General features: G+C 63.9%; 2 protein-coding genes across 2 annotated transcripts in view; one reads left to right on the plus strand and one right to left on the minus strand.

Annotated features, from left to right (window-relative positions):
* Positions 1-84: 84 nt before the first annotated feature.
* On the minus strand, positions 85-7,266 carry HMG20B (high mobility group 20B). The gene is made up of 10 exons (XM_058821094.1): positions 7,242-7,266; positions 6,246-6,306; positions 3,889-3,988; positions 3,462-3,665; positions 3,204-3,324; positions 3,050-3,102; positions 2,722-2,797; positions 2,365-2,580; positions 1,842-1,974; positions 85-1,157 (listed from the first exon to the last, which is right to left on the minus strand). The coding sequence occupies exons 2-10, from the start codon at positions 6,281-6,283 to the stop codon at positions 1,145-1,147; spliced, it is 954 nt and encodes a 317-aa protein (XP_058677077.1). The 5' UTR covers positions 6,284-6,306; positions 7,242-7,266; the 3' UTR covers positions 85-1,144.
* Positions 7,267-9,216: 1,950 nt separating this feature from the next.
* The window catches only part of MFSD12 (major facilitator superfamily domain containing 12), an 11,247-nt gene continuing 2,060 nt past the window's right edge, over positions 9,217-18,403 (plus strand). Inside the window, exons 1-7 of the mRNA XM_058821151.1 lie at positions 9,217-9,505; positions 14,170-14,380; positions 15,187-15,310; positions 15,508-15,705; positions 16,009-16,101; positions 16,186-16,278; positions 16,941-17,111. Coding sequence (XP_058677134.1) covers positions 9,217-9,505; positions 14,170-14,380; positions 15,187-15,310; positions 15,508-15,705; positions 16,009-16,101; positions 16,186-16,278; positions 16,941-17,111 — 1,179 coding nt within the window. The remainder of the gene's footprint in view (positions 9,506-14,169; positions 14,381-15,186; positions 15,311-15,507; positions 15,706-16,008; positions 16,102-16,185; positions 16,279-16,940; positions 17,112-18,403) is intronic.

Consider the following 18,403-nt stretch of genomic DNA (forward strand, 5'->3'; position numbering starts at 1 on the left):
AACACACAGGGACCAGAGCGGTTTTCTCCCACATTTATTTGCTCCTATCTCCAGCGGCAGCAGGAGATGGCCAATGGCAGATGCACAGCGTGGGCCCGGCAAGCGAGGGAGGGGTGGGAACACCCCGGGCCCCGGCAGAGCCAGGGCCAGGCCCATGTAGTGCTAAGTAAGAAAATAAGACACTCTCTAATTACACAGTCTGAGATTAATGACAGGCAGTCCCGGGGACACCAAGCCTGACCCCGGTTGCCAGCACAGTGGTCCCACAAGAGCAGGGGGGCTCAGGCAAAAGGGGCAGGAGGCAAAAGCCAGTGCAGCACACCCAGGGTCCCTGCGGGAAGGGGTCGGTCCCAGCTCCCCTGCTACAGGGTCCCCACCCTAGGACAAGGTGGGCCCAGCTCCCCTCTCCCAGGGGTCCCCCACCACGGGAGGGGTCAGTCCCAGCTCTCCTCTGCTCCCTGCCCCAGGAGGGGGTCACAGTTCCAGCTTCCCTCTGGCCTAAAGAGTTTTATTGCTTTCAGGAGCTCACTGCCTGGTCCCAGATACGGAGGGGAAGGAGGGGAGCCAAGCAGGGTGACAGGGACAGAGGCTGAAGGCACGCATCAAATAAAAGCTGAGGCAGTGGTGGCAAGGAGCTGCCCTCAGGCCCTTGCAGGGGTGGGAGCAAGAGGTTCCCAGGGGAACTGGCTGGCCAGGGGACAGGAGGCAGCACCAGGACCAAGGGGGTCCCAGTCAGCCCCACTGCCCCATTCCCCACAGCCCCAGCTCAACCTATAGGGGTGTGTTCATTCCAGGACCAAACCCACCAGTGCCTCCCCTGTCCCAGTCAGGCTTCAGGGAGCCCCTGGTTGGCAGGGCAGGGCTGGGGGCCCAGGGAAGAGCCGGGGTGCTCACACCAACACTGACCCTCTCCCAGCACTGCCCCAGCTGTCCCTCAGCCCTGTCACCACTTGTCCCCAAAGCTCAAGGTCCCTGGAGCTGGCGCAGCCGTGGGTCGGGCGGTCTGGGCTGGGGGTCCAGGCTGCAGGAAGGTGCGAGGGGCAGGGGGAGCAGCCAGAGCCCCTGCAGAGACTGTCCCCTGAGTGAGCTCCAAGGGACAGGCCCAGGGTGCAGCCAGGTCTGGGATCTGGAAGGACTGGTCCTCTCACAAGTGTTCACTGAGGAGGGAGAAAAGCACAGCTGAGTCACAGAATCCCACAACGGCTTGGATTGGAAGGGGGCCTAAAGTTCATCCAGCTCCTCCCTCTGCCATGGCAGGGACACCTCCCACTGTCCCTGCTCCCAGCCCTGCCCAGCCTGGCCTTGGGCACTGCCAGGGATCCAGGGGCAGCCACAGCTGCTCTGGGCACCCTGTGCCAGGGCCTGCCCACCCTGCCAGAGAACAATTCCCAATTCCCAGTCTCCCACCCAGCCCTGCCCTGTGGCAGTGGGAGCCATTCCCTGTGTCCTGTCCCTGCAGGCCTTGTCCCCAGTCCCTCTGCAGCTCTCCTGGAGCCCCTTCAGGCCCCAAAAGGGGCTCTGAGGTGTCCCTGGAGCCTTCTCTTGTCCAGGTGAGCAGGCCCAGCTGTGCCAGGCTGGCTCAGAGCAGAGGGGCTCCAGCCCTTGGAGCATCTCCGTGGGCTTCCCTGGACTTGCTCCAACAGATCAGCACCTTTGGACATGGGGACACCTCCTGAATTCAGGGACTGGGCTTCCCCCTCCCACAGCTCCCTGGAGCAGCTGCACCATCTCTGTCCATCTCTGTCCACACCTTTCCTGCTCAGCTCCCACCACCACCAGCTGGAGCTCAGCCCTGCAGTGCCATGGGGACACCTGTGCCACGCTCCCAGCCCTGCACCCACCTGGCAATCCTGGACAGGATCTCCTTGACACGCAGCACCAGCGGCTCGTGCTGCAGGGGGTTGCTCTCGATGGCACTGTGCAGTTTGGCCATGTAGAAGTCCAGGGTGCTCAGCGTGGGGGTCTCCCCAGTGCCTGTGAGGTGACAGCCCAGTGAGCAGGACCAGCAGGTCCCCACCCCACTATGCTCGTGTGCTGGGGACTACAGAAGGGATCCCAGCACCAGAAGCCATCTCCTGCAGTGGCACAAGCCCAGGAACACAAGGATTTTGGCCAATCTGGGGTGCAGCTGTGAGTGTGACTCCAGAGAAGGAGGGATCCCAGCCTGCCCTGTCCCAGCTGGCTGTCACATCCCTGGGCTTCCCAGACAGCTCCCATGTGCTGCAGGATGCCACCCCAGCAGCAGTTGGGCACTAACCACCACCCCACTGCCCCACAGTGCTGCCCTGTATGGGATGGGGGACCCCTCAGTGCCCAGACAGGAGTCCCAGTAGTCAGGGGGCCCCACAGCTGCCCCCAGCTCACCAGGGATGGGGAGGGAGGCGAAGCTGGCAGTGAGGGCCTGTCGCACAGACTGGAGCTGCTGCTGCAGGGCCAGGGTCTGCCTCTCCTCCTGCACCAGCTCCTGCTCCAGCTTCTCCTTGGCGCAGTTCATGCTCTCCGTGTGCTTCTGCAGGATGGCGTTCTGCTCCTCAAACTCCGTGTTCATCTTGCGCAGGCGCCGCAGCTCGGCCTCCCGGGCTGTGGGACAGCACCATGTCCGTGGGGACAGGCCCTGGAGAGCCCCTCATCCCAAACCCAAACCCAAACCCAAACCCACACACGGCTCTTCCCAGCAGCTGTGTCCCCACAGGCTTCCCAAGGACCCTCCACAGCCCCTACCCTTGTTTTGGTCCAAGAACTCTTCGGTGAAGATGGGCACATCGAACGTGGAGAAGGTGTCGCTGCACTCACCAGCCTGAGGGACAAGAGGGAGGGCCTGGGCAGGGCTGGGCCCACCAGAGGGGACCCCAACACCCTGGGGCCGGGCTGATGAGGGCACCGGGACAGGGTGAGGGCTGGCCCTGTCTGGGGAGGGAGGATGGCTATGCTCTGCCTCCCACCCCTCCAGGAACCTGGGACTCACAGCCCCAGAACTCCCTGTGCCCACCCACACCTGCAGCCAGCCCAGCAGTGTGATGTGCCTCAGTTTCCCCACACAGAGCCTTACCTTGTGCGGGTGCCCGTTGAGTAGGGTGTTCACACCCACCGTGCCCACGTCCTCTGCAGGGGAGGAAGGAGGTCACGCAGGGCCCAGCCTCATGTCCCCAAAAGGCTCTGGCAGCATCTGGCTGGATCCTGCAGCCATTGCTCCCACAGCCCACCTTTTTTGATCTTTTTCTCCTGGATCTTCTCCGTGCACATTTTGTAGGCCTCTGACTGCTGGTACTCCCGCAGCTCCTTCATGTACTGCTGCTTCTCCCGCTCTGCCTCGTCCAGGTACCGCTGTGGGGGGTCACAGAGGAGCTCAGCCTCACCCCACCCAGCCTCCCAGGAGCTCCTACCCCCCAGCACTGGGCCCAGCACCTTTCTTGGAGCAAGCTCAGGGGTTTGGGGAGCAGCCCAGCCCTGGGAGCCAGTACCTGCTTCTCTGAGAGCTGCAGTTTGCTCCACTCTGCTCCCAGCATCTTTGTGATCTCTGGGAAGGGCAGGTCGGGGTGCTGCGTGCGGATCTGCTCACGCCGCTCGTTCAGGAAGCGCACGTAGCCCGTCACGGGGGCTTTGGGGCCGTTGGGAAGGATCTTCTTCCTCTTCTTGCCCTTGGGCCAGCCCCTCTTCTTCACCGGCTGCCACCCACGGGGAAGGGACAGCCCATCAGGGACCAGAGCCATCGCACCAGGGGGACACAGGGGAGCCCCCAGGCCCACCTGGGCCATGCAGCCCTTCCCTGGCCCACAGCCACAGCCTCACATGGGCTGGTGCAGGCTGAGCAGAGGGGCAGGGACAGCCCCAGGCTGGGCACCTGGGCCCAGGGACGGAGTGAGAAGGGACACGGGCTCTGGCACTCACCTCCTCCTCCGGCTTCTCACCGCCCACCCGTGCTGACTCTCCCTTCTCCTGTTTGATGGCCACCAGGAAGTTCCCATGCTGAGCCTTGCCCGTGGCGTGTCTGCAGCCAGAGAGCACCGTCAGAGAGGGCTGGGACACCATGAGGACCAACAGTGACACATCCCCAGCAGCATGAGCTCACACTCACCAGATTCCCCAAAGCCCCTGAGTCAAACAGCCCAAACCCAGCATGGCCATGGAGCCCCTGCTCCCATGAGGGGAGGCTACAGCAGAGCCATGGCACTGAAGCAGAGCCCAGCACCTGAGCAGGGCAGCCCTGCACCCTAAAGCTGCCCTGAGGTCTGGGGGCAGCCCTGGGACTCCTCAGGGACATTTGGATGGGGGTTGGCTCTTGGGGTCAGGAAACATTGACAGTCACATCCCTGCCTGTCACCTGGGCTTGGGACACACCTTGGTGGGGGTCCCAAGGGACTCTGCAAAGGAGCAGGAGCCACAGGGGTTTGGATCCTGGCACCAGGGGCACCACCTGGAAGCATCACCCACACCCCAGGAACCCTGGAGGCAGAGGGTGAGGGCAGGGCACTGGCTTGAGCTGCTGCAGCCACAACCACCCCAGCAGGTTTGTGCTGCCTGTGACACCTCCCCAGCACCTCGAGTGGCTGCACTGCAGGGCCCAGCCCCTGTCCCAGGTCACTGCCACGGCTTCATGGATCAGCAGCTGCTTCAGGCAGAGCCTCCCTGCCCCACCGAGCACCCTGTGTGGGCAGAGCCTCCATGTCCCACCACAGCATCACCCTGGGGCTCCCCAAGCCCCCTGGCAACTCCTCCCGCTGGCTCCATCTCCCAACCCCTGTCCCACTCACACCCCAGGGTCCTCAAGGCAGCTCCTGCTCTGCTGGAAATGTCCTCACCACATCAGGGGGCCACAAAGGGCTCCTGAGTATCACCAAGTGATGCCTGCTTGGGTTCCAACCAGGTGCCCAGATCTGGGAACCAGTCCAGGGCCAAACACAAGCCCCAGTACAGACATGTGCCAAAAGCCACAGTGATCCCAGCCTGCTCAGGAGGCACCTTGGAATTTCCCTTGTGTTTGCCACATCATGTACCTGGAGCAAACCCCAATCCCTGCAGAGACCCCAAGCTACTGGTATGCATTTATCACCCAGACAAGCCATCCTTGCAGTTAATTTAGGCAACCCCTTCCATGAGCCTGACACTGCAGTGGCCCTTGTAGGAAAAGTGGGATAAGTCCCTCCACCAGGACCAGAGGCAACCAGAGCCCTACACCCCCACATTCACAAAAAACCCTACAGCAAGGTATGAGACCACCTCTTCCAGCTCCTGGGGAAAAAAAAACCCTCTGAGGCTATGCAGGGTCATGGCCAGCCTTTGGCTTTATCAGCTGCAAGAGCAATGTTCCCAGTGATGTGCACAGAAAAGCATCATCATGTTGGCCAGGAACACACTGACACCCTCCAGCCCAGACAGATCTCCCTCCCCCTTGTGAACCAGATTCCTCGAATGCCTAAGGATGCTTTAAAAAGTAAAGTTATCTCAGGCAAGATTCCTCCTCAGCCAGTTTGTTCTGGCATTCACCTCCCTCCACCTCGGAGGAGCTTCCCCATCCGCCACCCCCGTGTCAGGAGGGCCAAGGACAACCCAGGACAGCACAAATCTCAGAGGAATTCAGCCCTTGCTGATTCTGATCTCCCAATATGCTCAGAATCACAGAATCCTGGAATATCCTGAGCTGGAAGGGACCCTCAGGGATCATTGATCCCAGCCCCTGTCCCTGCCCAGCCACCCCAACACCCCCACCCTGAGCACCCCTGGGAGCTCCTGCAGCTCTGGCAGCCTTGGCACCATTCCCTGGGCAGCCTGGGCAGTGCCCAGCAGCCTCGGGGGGCAGAACCTTGCCCTGAGCTCCATGCCAAGGCCTGGCACAGCTGCAGCCCTTGCTGGGCTCCTGTCCCTGTGCCAGAGCAGAGCTCAGCCCCTGCCCCTGTGCCTGCCCTGGGGAGGAGCTGCAGCCCCCGAGGAGCCTCCCCTCAGTCTCCTGGGCTGCAGCTGAACGAGCCAAGTGCCCTCAGCTGCTCCTCAGCCCTTCCCCAGCTCCCTGTCCCTCCTCTGGGCACTCTCCAACAGCTTTGGGTCCTTCTGATCTCGTGGAGCCCAAAGTGCCCCCAGCACTGGAGCTGAGGCTGCCCCAGGGCAGAGCAGAGTGGGACGATCCCTCCCCAGCACACCCAGACCACCCCCAAGGCTTGGAAGGGGGTGAGTTTCTGCTGCTCTTTCAGCAGGGGCACTGACACACAGCAGGGTGGCCAGAGGAGGTTCTGGCAGCTGGTGGCACTTACAGCAGGGCAGCAGGCGGCTGCTTGGTGCTGTGGGCCATGGGCAGCGGTCTCGGTCAGCACCCTGTGGGCAGAGCACAGTTGGCACTGTCATCGGGTGGTGGTGCCCACCAGGGTGCCCCTGCTGAAACCCCCCTCGGAGGTGTGTCCCCCGTGGGGAAATCACAGAACCTCTCCCCAAATGGCATCTCCTCCCCAACCAGCCCCAGGATCCAGCACAAGCTCCAGCCGCTCCACTGACCCACCCCTCCCTGGGGGGGCCATCACAGCTCCCAGGGGCTCATCCCCCTTGCTCCCCTCCCATGGTGATCCCCAGCGCCCCCTGAGCCCTCCCCTGCAGAAACCCCCCTTCCCGAGACCCACCGCAGCCCCAAGAGCTGCATCCCGGTAACCCTCTGCGCCCCTCGCGCCCAGTGCCCCGGGCACCCCTCACCGGCCCTCCCCGTCCCGCCCTCCCTCTTGGGGTGCCATCGCAGCGCCCCAGTGGGCTCGCCCTCAAAACCCGCCCTATACCCGCGCCTCCTTCCACAGGATCCCCTCACAGGAGCCCCCATCCCACAGGATCGCCCCAGGAATGCCCCTCCAAAGGATCCCCCCCGGATCCCGTCACAGGCTCCCCACCCGCAGGAGCCCCCCCTCACACAGGAGCCCCCCACGGGATCCCCCTTCCCACAGGATGCCCCCAGAGGAGCGCCCCTCCCAGAGGATCCCCCTGCCCACAGGATGCCCTCGCAGGAGCCCTCCCTCCCACAGGATCCCCTCCACGGGATCCCCCTAGAGGAGCGCCCCTCCCAGAGGAGCCTCCCAGAGGATCCCCCACAGGACCCCCCAGGAACGCCCCTCCCAGAATATCCCCCCCCCCCAGGAGCCCCCCCTCCCAGAGGATCCCCCACAGGATCCCCCCAGGAGCCTCCTCCCAAAGGACCCCCACAGGATCGAGCCCCCCACAGGAGCCGTCCCCCCCCCGAGGATCCCCCCTCACAGGATCCCCGTCCGGACCCGCCGCCGCCGCCGCTCACTTGACCACGCCCCTCTATTATTATGCAAACGAGGCTCACGCCGCAGCGCCCCCGATTGGCCGCTCGGCGCCGACTCGCTGAGCGCAGCCAGACGCGGGTTGGTTGGATGTGATGACGTCAGAGGGAAGCGGCGGAAGGGGGATCGGGGCTGGCGGGCGCGGCGCGCGCGCCCTGCTGGCGGCCCGACCAATCAGCAGCCAGCGTGGGGACAAGGAAGTGTTGTGGAGAGGGCAGCGTCTTAAAGGGGCAACGACAAAGAGGAGGGGGCGCATCTCCGGTGGCCCGATGTGGGCAGTGCCTTCAAAGGGCAACGTCATGGCGGCGTCCCTCGGCCGCCGCCCCATCCCAGTGAGCCCAGTGTGTTCCCACCGCTCCCAGTGAGCGCAGTGCCCACCCTGCTCCACCCCTCCCAGTGGCCCCTGTACCCACCCAGCAGGGGGTACCCCATGACACCCGTACTTATCCTAGAGTCCTAGTGCCCCTAGTACTCACCCAACCCTGCTTCCTGTCCCTCCCGTACAGCCCATACTGATCTCAGTGACTCCATTAAATACACAAGGGGAGGTCCCCCACGACCCCCAGGCTGCTCCCAGTGTTTCCAGTATTCACACTGTTGGGGATCCCCATGATGCCTGTGGTCATCACAGAGTCCCAGTGACCCTAATACTCCTCTCTAGAGGGTCTCAGTGCCCTCAGCACTGGCCATACTGGTCCCAGTCACAACAGTACCTACTCAACAGGAGCTCCCAGTTGCCCAAGTAAGCCCACACTACTCCCAGTGACACCAGTATTCACCCAAGACGGGGTGTCCCATGACTCCAGTAGCCACCCCAGAGTCCTGGTGACCCCAGTCCTCTCCCCCACACTGTCCCCAGTCACCCCAGTACCCCCACACGACTCCTACTAACCCCAGTGCCCATCCAAGCAGAGTGTCCCCATGACATCTGCAGTCATCCCAGCGTCCCAGTGACTCCCAGCTGACTGGTTCCAGCGCCCACAATCCCTGTACCCCCACTCCTGCAGACAGACACTCCCCACTTGGTGCATACTGGGCTATGGGGTGACTGGGAGCAGTGTGATGGTGTACTGGGATCAGTGGAACTCCAGCAACTTCAGCATCATGGGGACCCTCACTTGAATACCGGGGTGCTGGGAGCAGTGAGGGTGTACTGGTGTCACTGGAATTCTGGGGTGCCTGCTGGCAGCATGGGGACCATCGCCTTGCTGGGGTGGGTACTGAGGTCACTGGGAGCAGTGTGGAGGTACTGGAGTGACTGGGGCATTCCCTTGTGGGTGATGGGACTGTTACAGGCAGCACTGGTGTGACTGGGAGCTGTGTGAGGGCTCTGGGGTCTGAAGGACTGCTATGGGCAGGGCAGGAGTGACTGGGAGTGTGGGAGTGATACTGGGATCACTGGGGACAGCACTGGTGTGACTGGGAGCAGGACAGGACAAGTACTGGCGTGACTGGGAGCACTGTGCGTACAGCACATATGTCACTGGGAGCAGTGTGGGGGTAATACTGGTGCAACTGGGAGCAGTATGGGGGCAGCACTGGTATGACTGGGAGCAGCAGTGCCATGGTACTGCTGTGACTGGGAGCGGCGTGGGGGCAGCTGTAATGTGTCTGGAAGCAGTGTGGGGACTGCAGCGGGGTCCCGTTCGGACTGGGGACAGCACTGGTGTGACTGGGGTAAGTGGGCGCTGGGATCGCTGGATCGCACTGGTGTAACTGGGGTACGTGGCCGCTCCCCCGTGCCGCCTCCCCGCCCGGGCCGCCCCCCGCTCTCCCCGCCCAGGCCGGCTCCCGGGGGATGCGGGGATCAGGCGGTCCCTCCCTGTCCCTGCCATCTCCTCCCTCCTCGCTCCGTGTCCCTCCCCGTCCCCTCCCATTCCCTGGCGGTGCCTCCCGCCGGGCCCGTCCCGCCGCTGTCCCCGCGGGCTCAGGCCGGGCCATGGCGGAGCCGCCGCTGTCCCCGCAGTCCCCGGGCCCGGCGCTGCCGCTGCGGGCGCGGCTCAGCTTCGCGTGCGGGCACTTCCTGAACGACGCGTGCTCGGCGCTCTGGTTCACCTACCTGCTGCCCTTCCTGCACGCCGTGCTGGGCTACGGGCACGCCGCGGCCGGGGGGCTGCTGCTGGCGGGCCAGGCGGCCGACGGGCTCTGCACGCCCCTGCTCGGCTTCGAGGCCGACCGGGCCCACGGCTGCGGGCGCTGCGGGCGCAGGAAGGGCTGGCACCTGGCCGGTGGGTGCGGGGACCGTAGGGACCGGAGACACCCGGGCGGGGGGTGCGGGGACCGGGAGCTCTGATGGGGGGAGCCGGGAGGGCTGACTCCGGGAGAGCCTTTCTGGGGTGTCCTGAGTAGGCGTCAGCGAAGGGGGGACTTTGCTGGGATGTTGCAAGTAGAGAGGGACGGCCCCGGGGGAGCTTTCCGTGTGCCGGTGTTATGGAACAACCACCAGAGCCCTTCTGGGATGCTCTGAGTGAAGAGGGATGGCCCCGGGGGAGACTTTCTGGGGTATCTGTGTTGGGGGACATCCAGAGCCCTTCTAGGATGCTCTAAGTGAGAGGGGTGGCCCCGAGGGACCCTACTGTGTTCTGTGTTGAAGGACACACAGGGGAACCTTGGCGTGGCCCAAGGGTACCTATCCAAGGTGTCTTTGGTAAAAATGGGTCGCTCAGAGTGGCCTTTCTGCAGTGGCCTGGATGGAAATGAGCGGCCATGGGGAGCCTTTCTAGGGTGCCTTGGGTGGAACACACTGCTGGGGTGCCAAAGATAAGAGATGGGTAACCTCGAGGGGCTTTGCTTAGGGGAGGGCAGGAGTCTGGCTGTGAGGGAGGGAGACCTGGGGTGCTCTGGGTTGGGGGTCACCGGGGGGAGCCTTTCTGGGGTGCTCTAAGTGGAGAGGATGGCTCTGGGGGGGCCTTTCTGGGGTGCCCTGAGGGAGTGACCGAGGGTGCCTATCCATGGTGACATGTGAGAATGGGTGACCCTGGGGGAGCTTTTCTGGGATGCCAGGGGTGGAAGACCCTCCTGGGGTGCCTGAAGTGAGAAGGGTGGCCCAAGGAGCTTTTCTGAGGTGCTCTGAGTGGGGGAACCCAAAAGAACCTTTCTAGGATGCTGAGGGTGGGGGACAGTGGGGGATGCTGGGTGGAGGGGGTTGGCCCCAAGCAGCTCTGCTGGGGGGCACGGGTGGGGGACGCTCTGCTGGGGACACGGAGAAGTCTCTCTGAGGTACAGGGTCAGCCCCAGGATGCATTTCTGGGGTGCTCTGGAAGAGAGGGAACAAGTCCAAGGGTGCCTTCCTGGGCTGGGGATTCAGTCTTGGGGGTTCCCTGGAGCAAGGAGGAACCGGGGTGCCTTGTGGCATGGAGGTGTCCCTGAAGGTGTGGGAGACTTTCTGGGGAGGGAGACCACCACGTGGCAGTGAGGTGGGGACAGGGTCCCCCCAGCTGGAAAGGGGCAGCCCCAGGGGTGAGCAGAATTGTGTGCCCTGGGGTGGAAGGGAGCACCTCCTCCACTGAAGGGAGGGCTGCCCTGGGGGCTTTTGGGGTGCCCTGTGGAAGGTGAAGGGGCTCTGGTGTGTTGGCAGTGCCCTGGGTGACAGGAGATGTGTCTGGTGAGGAGGGGATGGCCTGGGAGGTGCCTTTCTGGGATCCCCTGCAGCAGCGAGCTGGGGACAGAGCTGCTCCATGTGTAGGGCACAGTGGCATGCTCAGCCTGGATGGGGAAGGGGCACCATGGCATCCCTGTCCTGCCTGGGCACCCTCCCATCCCGGGGAGCTCCCCAGGCTGTGTGTGTGTGGGTGGCAGCGAGCAGGGGTGAGAACCACATGCTCAGACCTCAGAGCTGCAGCAAACCCAAGACCATCAGTAAAATCTGGGCTTTCCCAAAAGCCCAGGTGCTTCCTGAGCAGCTCTCAGTGTCCCCAGGGCAGGGCCCTGTGGCATGGGGCCCTTGCCTGTGCTGGGGCTGTGCACCCAGGGGCCAGCAGTGGGGTATGGCATGCACAGGAGGCTCTGGCTCACAGGAATTATTGTCAGGTTTATCTTGCATTCTGCCCTGGGACAAAAAATGCAGTGGAGTGCAGGGGCTGGTGGGGGCCCATCTGCTGAGGTGCCTCTCTGAGGGGACAGTGTGGTGTAGAGAGGGGTCCTTGGTCCCTCTCTGAGGGGACAGTGTGATGTGGAGAGGGGTCTTTGGTCCCTCTCTAAGAGGAGATCAGGGCCTGAAGGGGGTTCCTTGGTGCTGTGACTGGTGCAGGAGCCGGCACATCCTGCTCAGCTGGCACTGGGGATGGGGGAGTTGGTGGAAGAAATGGCCATTGATAACAACTCTCGGTAACGACCTGCCTCGCCCAGAGCAGACCCGCGTGGGGGGAGGACGGTTGCAGTGTGGGTCCTCTTATCTTGATCCCAAATTTATCTCGACCAGTGCTTTGTGCAACCCAACGGCAGCCTGATAAGGCGCCTGACCTCGCCGGAGCTTGGCTTGGTGAGTCAGGGAGAGCGCAGGGGGGGCAGCTTCACCCCTGCCCCAGCGTCAGCACCCTGGGTTTAGGGAAGTGGCCGGAGCTGTTTCCTCCCGCTGCTCCAGCCGGGTGCTGCCGGCCAGCACAGGGGAAATGCTCCCTCGGGCCTGCAGCGAGCGGAGCACAGCCCGGGCAGGCTGCAGCAGGGACGCAGGCTGTGTTCCGGGCTGCAGCGTGGCTTATTCCCAAGGCAGGGGCTTCCCCGGCGCCCACCTCGGCTGACCACAGTGACCGGCGGCGGTGGCAAACCCGCCGGGTCCGGCCGTGCCGGGGCCGCTCGGTTCCCTGGATCACGCTGCAGCGAGGGGTGCTGTGTGGGAGCGGGGTGTCTCGTCCGGTGGCAAACCCGTGCTCAGATCAGAGGAAACGCTGTGAAACCGCAGCCTCGGGGCGGGGGAGACACCACAAGTTGCTATCGTGGCATCTTCCCGCCGCGGCCCCGGGTGTTCCCGCGGGCGCTCCGGGTGTCCCTGCGTGCTCGCCGGCTCTTTCATGGGCTCCGGCTTCCTGACGCGGTGGGAGGAAGGGTCAGCGTGCCTTTGCTGCTTGCCTCAGCCTGTCCCAAACTCCCTGCCCCGGGCGCCGGTGCTGAGCAGCCCGGCGTTCCCGTGATCTGCCCCGCGGGGCCGGCGATGAGAGGCCGGGCCTTTGCCTGGCCGGGGTGCGGCAGGCGTGGGTGGAATGGTCTTGGGTGGGCTCCCATGGCCCCCCTTGGGAGAGCAGGGGCTCCCCCGGACCCTCTGAGTCAGTGCAGCCATTCTGGGCACTCGGGGTACGTGGCTATTGGGGTGCAGCCCTGAGCCAGATGGGGTGGCCGGTGGGGTGACCCTGGTGGTGGACACTGCCTGTCCCAGAGGGTCACGAGCAGGAGGTGACACTCCTGTGGTTGTGCAGGTGGCTTTGGCTCATGGGTGGGCCCAGGAGCAGCCCTGGAGGCTGCAGCAGCCGGGTCCCACAGCTCCTGCCCCAGTGCTCCCCTGGCAGCCCTCACAGCCCAACAGGGCTGCAGAGCCTGACCCTGTGGGGCCCTGGGACCCTCACCCCTCACCTGGGCCCAGTTAAAACCTGACCCTGTGGGGCCCTGGGACCCTCACCCCTCACCCGGGCCCAGTTAAAACCTGACCCTGTGGGGCCCTGGGACCCTCACCCCTCACCTGGGCCCAGTTAAAACCTGACCCTGTGGGGCCCTGGGACCCTCACCCCTCGTCTGGGCCCAGTTAAAACCCAGGGAACAGAGAGGATCTGGTCTGGTTGGAGCCTTCATGGACCTTCCTGTGCCTGTGGTTTGTCTGGGGCACAGGCACCACATGTGCCTGAGTCCCATGTCCTTCAGAGCTCCTGGAGCACCAAAGCCAAGCAGTATGAGCCAGTGTGGGGACCCAGCACCCCTTGGGAATGGATGGGGCTGGGCTGGGATTGTCACTGCTACCCTTGGCTTTGTCCTTGGCTTAGCCCTGGCCTGCATAGCTGCGCTGTGTAGGAGCAAGGAGGAGGAGGAGGAGGAGGAAATCCCCTTCGTGGGTGGGAGGAAGAGGAATCACTCATGAGGAAGAGAGGTTCTTGCAAAGTGGAGAGAGTACCTTGGGGACCTGGCAAAGCAGGTGTCCCTCAGCTGTAGGAACAGCTCTTCATCAGCACACAGTGAAGCTGTGGGGGACATGTGGGACAGGGCACCAGGCTGTGTTGGGGTCTGGGGTCTGTGGAGCCGCTTGGCAGACAGACTCTGTGACTCTGGGAAGGGGGAGGGCGAGGCCAGGCTGGCCCCACGCAGCGTCCCCAGGCTGTGTCCCTGTGCTGGACAGCAGAGGGAGGAGCCTGGCTCTGCTGTCCCTGACTCAGCGGGCCCTTCCCGGAGCCCCCATGGCTCTGTGTCACCCTGTCACACTGTGGGTGATGTCTGAGCATGGTGGCAGCATGGCTCTCTCTGCCAGCCCCACTGCCAGCCCCACGGGAGAGGGGACATGGAGACACACGGGGTGCCAGTGCCCCTGGGACAGCCAGAGGCCTCCCAGCCTAGGGGTGCCATATCACCAGGGGCAGGCACAGGGAGGGGTTATCTGGCTGGATATCTGCACCTGGGGACCTCCTGCTGCCTGTGGGTGTGACACTGAGGGTCTGTCATGGTGTCTTGGGGGGACAGAGCAGTGCTGGGCAAGGACCTTGGCTGGGGGTGTCTGTCTGTGCCAGAGGGAAGGACACTCCCTGTGCAGGACAGGCTGAGGGGGTGTCTGGAGCTCCACATGTCCCATCTGGCTGGGGAAGGAGCCACCTCCCTCCCCAGCTCTGGGGTAGGACCTGTCCTGGAGAGGGCTCAGTGTGTGTCACACTGGTGTCCCAGACAGGAGTGCAGCCTCACTGCTCTGCTCTCTCTACAGGCACCACCTGTGTCCTCGTGTCCTTTCCCTTTGTCTTCAGCCCCTGCCTGGCCTGCAGGGACAGCACTCCACAATGGGCAGCCTTCATCTACTACCTCCCCTTCATCATCATCTTCCAGTTTGGCTGGGCAGCCACACAGGTGTCCCACCTGGCCCTCATCCCTGAGCTGGTGAGCAGTGACCATGGCAAGGTGGAGCTCACAGCTTTCAGGTGAGCACAGCCACACCTGGACGTCACCTGGGCCTGGGAAGCTGCCCTGGGTCCCATCACGGTGTGACAGGAGGTCCCTGGGTGCTGTGGCACACCTCAGCATGGCGGGACAAGGGCTGGGCCATGTGGGTGTGCTGTGGGATGTGCCATAGGACTGTGGTCCTGGGATGGTGGCCCAAAGCCTTTGCTGCCAGGGGGGAATGTCTTGATGCCAGGGATGTCAGTGACACAGGCCCGTGGGACACTTCCCTGAGCTGGGGACGCTCCTCCTTTGGGAATGGACATTTAGGGGAGGGACTGTGCCTCCCACATGCCCTCAAGGAGAGTTGGACATGGCTCTGGGTTCTGTTCTGGAGGTGAGATGTCTCCAGGGCCAGGTGGGCAGTGCACTTGGCTCATCCCTGTCAGGACCAGGATGTGGGATGGGATGTTTATTCCATGGGGCAGGGTGAGCAAGGAGGTGTGGGGTAACCCTGGGTCCCCACTCTGGGGGTACCGGGTCAGGCAGCTCCTGGCATCCTTGAAGCAGAGGTGAGCTGTGCTGGAGGGGGAGCAGACTGACCTGAAGGGATCTTGGTTTCCTCCCAGTCATGCCCCGAGCTGGGCTGGGCACACTGGGAGTTGCAGCAGTAAGGCTGAGGCCTGGCCAGGTGCTTTGTGCCCTCAGAGGTGTCACTTCAGCCACAACACTGAGGTGCAGAGGCTGTAGCACACCTGGTTTGGATGGCAGCTGTGGGCAGAGGTGTCCTGCTGTGCCGTCCCCATGCTTTTCCCTCTGCATCACCCCAAGGTTTCCTTCTGCTCAGGTATGCCTTCACTGTCATGGCCAACATCACCGTGTACGGCCTGACCTGGCTCCTGCTGAACTTCCAGACGGACCAGCCCGACCGCATGGAGCACCTGGGCCCGCAGGACATCCCTGTGTTCCGGGTGAGTGGCACAGTCCCTGGGGTTCCCTCCTGCCATGGCCCAGCTGGGGAGGCACTACAGGGAGTCAGTGCCCTAAAACCTCCCCAGCTGGGCCAGAGCCACGCTGAGCCCTCTGTGGGGTTTGGGCGCCCCTCCTCATCCTCCAGACTGCTGGGGGGCTGCCCCCACTGCTGTTCTCACCCCCACTGCCTCACCAGAACTTGGCCCTCATCGTGGTGGGGCTGGGGGCCGTGTTCTCCCTCATCTTCCACCTGGGCACCAAGGAGAAGCCGTACCCACCGGGCGTGCTGCCCGAGCCAGAGGAGAGTACCCCCCTGCTGCACAAGGAGCCCCCGGGACCCCCACGCCCTCTGCTGCTCTGGAAGGACTGGCTGCTGGAGCCCTCCTTCTACCAGGTATGGCTGGGCAGGACTCCCCTGGCCTGGGCTGGCTGCTGGAGCCCTCCTTCTACTGGGTACAGCTGGGCACAACTCCCCTGGCCTGGGCTGGCTGCTGGAGCCCTCCTTCTACTGGGTACAGCTGGGCACGACTCCCCTGGCCTGGGCTGCTGCGACGGGGCTTGCCCAGGTGTGGGTGGGGATGGAGAGGGGAGCTGTTCTGGGCACCCATCCATCCCCTTCCCTCTGGGCCATGACAGTGGGCAGGGCAGGTCCTTCCCACAGGCTGAGCTGTGATGCCCTGGCCCTGTCCCCTCCCAGGTTGCAGTGCTCTACATGGCCACCCGCCTCATCGTCAACCTGTCCCAGACCTACATCGCCATGTACCTCACCAACTCGCTGCTGCTCTCCAAGGTGGGTGCAGGGCAGGCCCAGGGCCACGTGGGAAGGTGTGCTGATGTGGCCTGGGGCTCATCTCCTTGTCCTTGTCCCTTGCAGAAGTACATTGCCACCATTCCCCTGGTGATGTACGTCAGTGGGTTCCTCTCCTCGTTCCTCATGAAGCCTGTGAACAAATGGATTGGTCGGAATGTGAGTCCAGGGTGCTGGAGAGTTGGAGTTTGACCCCAGGAGAAGACCAGGAGCCAAATCCTGGCTGTGAGCAAAGCTCCTGGCACACCTGATCTGGAGAGCAGGGACCCCTTATGGACCCTCTGCCAGCAATGACCCACTGCAGCATGGGTCATGGGCAGGGATGGGGATCTGTGTCCTACTGGGACTGGGGGTGGTGGACAGGGATAGTGGCAGGGGCCTGTCTTGTACATCCCTCAGGCTGGGGAAGGCAATGTCCCTGCAGGCCTGACTGGGCTGCAGAGCGCTGTGGTGCCCATCAGGGGCAGAGGGGGGGTCTGGTTACACTGGCCTGGGTGGGCACAGGGTGTGCAATGCTAGCAGGAAGGACCTGCTCCCCCAGTGTGTCCCCTCCTTGCTGTTGGGTGGCAGTGGAGTGTCCCTTACCCTCACAGCCAGGCTCCCACAACTCTGCCTGGGCTCAACCCTTGGGCTGCAGGACAGCCTGGAGCACAGCAAGGACCTGCTTGTGGGGTCTCCTTGTTTAAATACAGCTGGGACAGAGCCAGGGCTGTCCCTCATGGGTCCTGGGCAGTGCTGGCCTTGTGCCCTCCCTGCTTGCACCTTCCTCACCAAGTGCCAGCTGATGCCTGAACTCCTCCCTCTGCCTGTCCCCATCACAGCTGACTTACTTTGTGGGCATCCTGGTGGTCCTGGCCTTTGCCTCCTGGGTGGCCCTGGCCAGGCCAGTAGGAGATGAGATCTACGGGCTGGCGGTGCTGCTCGGGGCAGGCTCAGCCACCATCCTGGTCACCTCCCTGTCTATGACTGCAGATCTCATCGGCACCAACACGGTACGGCTGCTGCTCCTGCTGGGACAGAGTGGGGCCACGGTGGGCACAGCACCCACGGTCTGGAGTGGGCACTGCTCACGGTTAGGGGATGGAGACGCTGGGAGGGAGCTCTGCTGTGCCCCCGTGTGCTGTGCCCCGTGTGCTGTGCCCTGTGTGCTGTGCCCCCTGAGTACTGTGCCCCCTGTGTGTTGTGCCCTCTGAGTGCTGTGCCCCCTGAGTGCTGTGCCCTCTGAGTGCTGTGCCCCATGAGTGCTGTGCCCTGTGTGCTATGCCCCGTGAGTACTGTGCCCCCTGTGTGCTGTGCCCCCTGAGTACTGTGCCCCCTGTGTGTTGTGCCCCCGTGTGCTGTGCCCCCCGAGTGCTGTGCCCCTGTATGCTGTGCCCCCTGTATGCTGTGCCCCCTGTGTGCTGTGCCCCCGTGTGCTGTGCCCCCCGAGTGCTGTGCCCTCTGAGTGCTGTGCCCCATGAGTGCTGTGCCCTGTGTGCTGTGCCCCCTGTGTGCTGTGCCCCCGTGTGCTGTGCCCCCTGAGTGCTGTGCCCTCTGAGTGCTGTGCCCCATGAGTGCTGTGCCCTGTGTGCTATGCCCCGTGAGTACTGTGCCCCCTGTGTGCTGTGCCCCCTGAGTACTGTGCCCCCTGTGTGCTGTGCCCCCCGTGTGCTGTGCCCCCCGAGTGCTGTGCCCCTGTATGCTGTGCCCCCTGTGTGCTGTGCCCCATGAGTGCTGTGCCCCCCGTGTGCTGTGCCCCCCGTGTGCTGTGCCCCTGTGTGATGTGCCCCCCGAGTGCTGTGCCCCGTGAGTGCTGTGCCCCATGAGTGCTGTGCCCCGTGTGCTGTGCCCCATGAGTGCAGTGCCCCCTGTGTGCTGTGCCCCGTGAGTGCTGTGCCCCCTGAGAGCTGTGCCCCATGAGTGCTGTGCCCCATGAGAGCTGTGCCCCCCGTGTTCTGTGCCCCCTGTGTGCTATGCCCCATTGCTGTGCCCCGTGTCCTGTGCCCCCTGTGTGCTATGCCCCATTGGTGTGCCCCGTGTCCTGTGCCCCGTGAGTGCTGTGCCCCCTGAGAGCTGTGCCCCATGAGTGCTGTGCCCCATGAGAGCTGTGCCCCCTGTGTGCTGTGCCCCATTGCTGTGCCCCGTGTCCTGTGCCCCGTGAGTGCTGTGCCTCCTGTGCTGTGCCCCCTGTGTCCTGTGCCCTGTGAGTGCTGTGCCCCGTGTCCTGTGCCCCCTGTACTGTGCCCCGTTGCTGTGCCCTGTGTGCTGTGCCCGTGCTCTGCTGCTCGGCTGCAGTGAGGGCTCT

This window comes from Ammospiza caudacuta, chromosome 28 (genome assembly GCF_027887145.1).
Source record: "Ammospiza caudacuta isolate bAmmCau1 chromosome 28, bAmmCau1.pri, whole genome shotgun sequence".
In the NCBI taxonomy this organism is placed as follows: domain Eukaryota; kingdom Metazoa; phylum Chordata; class Aves; order Passeriformes; family Passerellidae; genus Ammospiza; species Ammospiza caudacuta.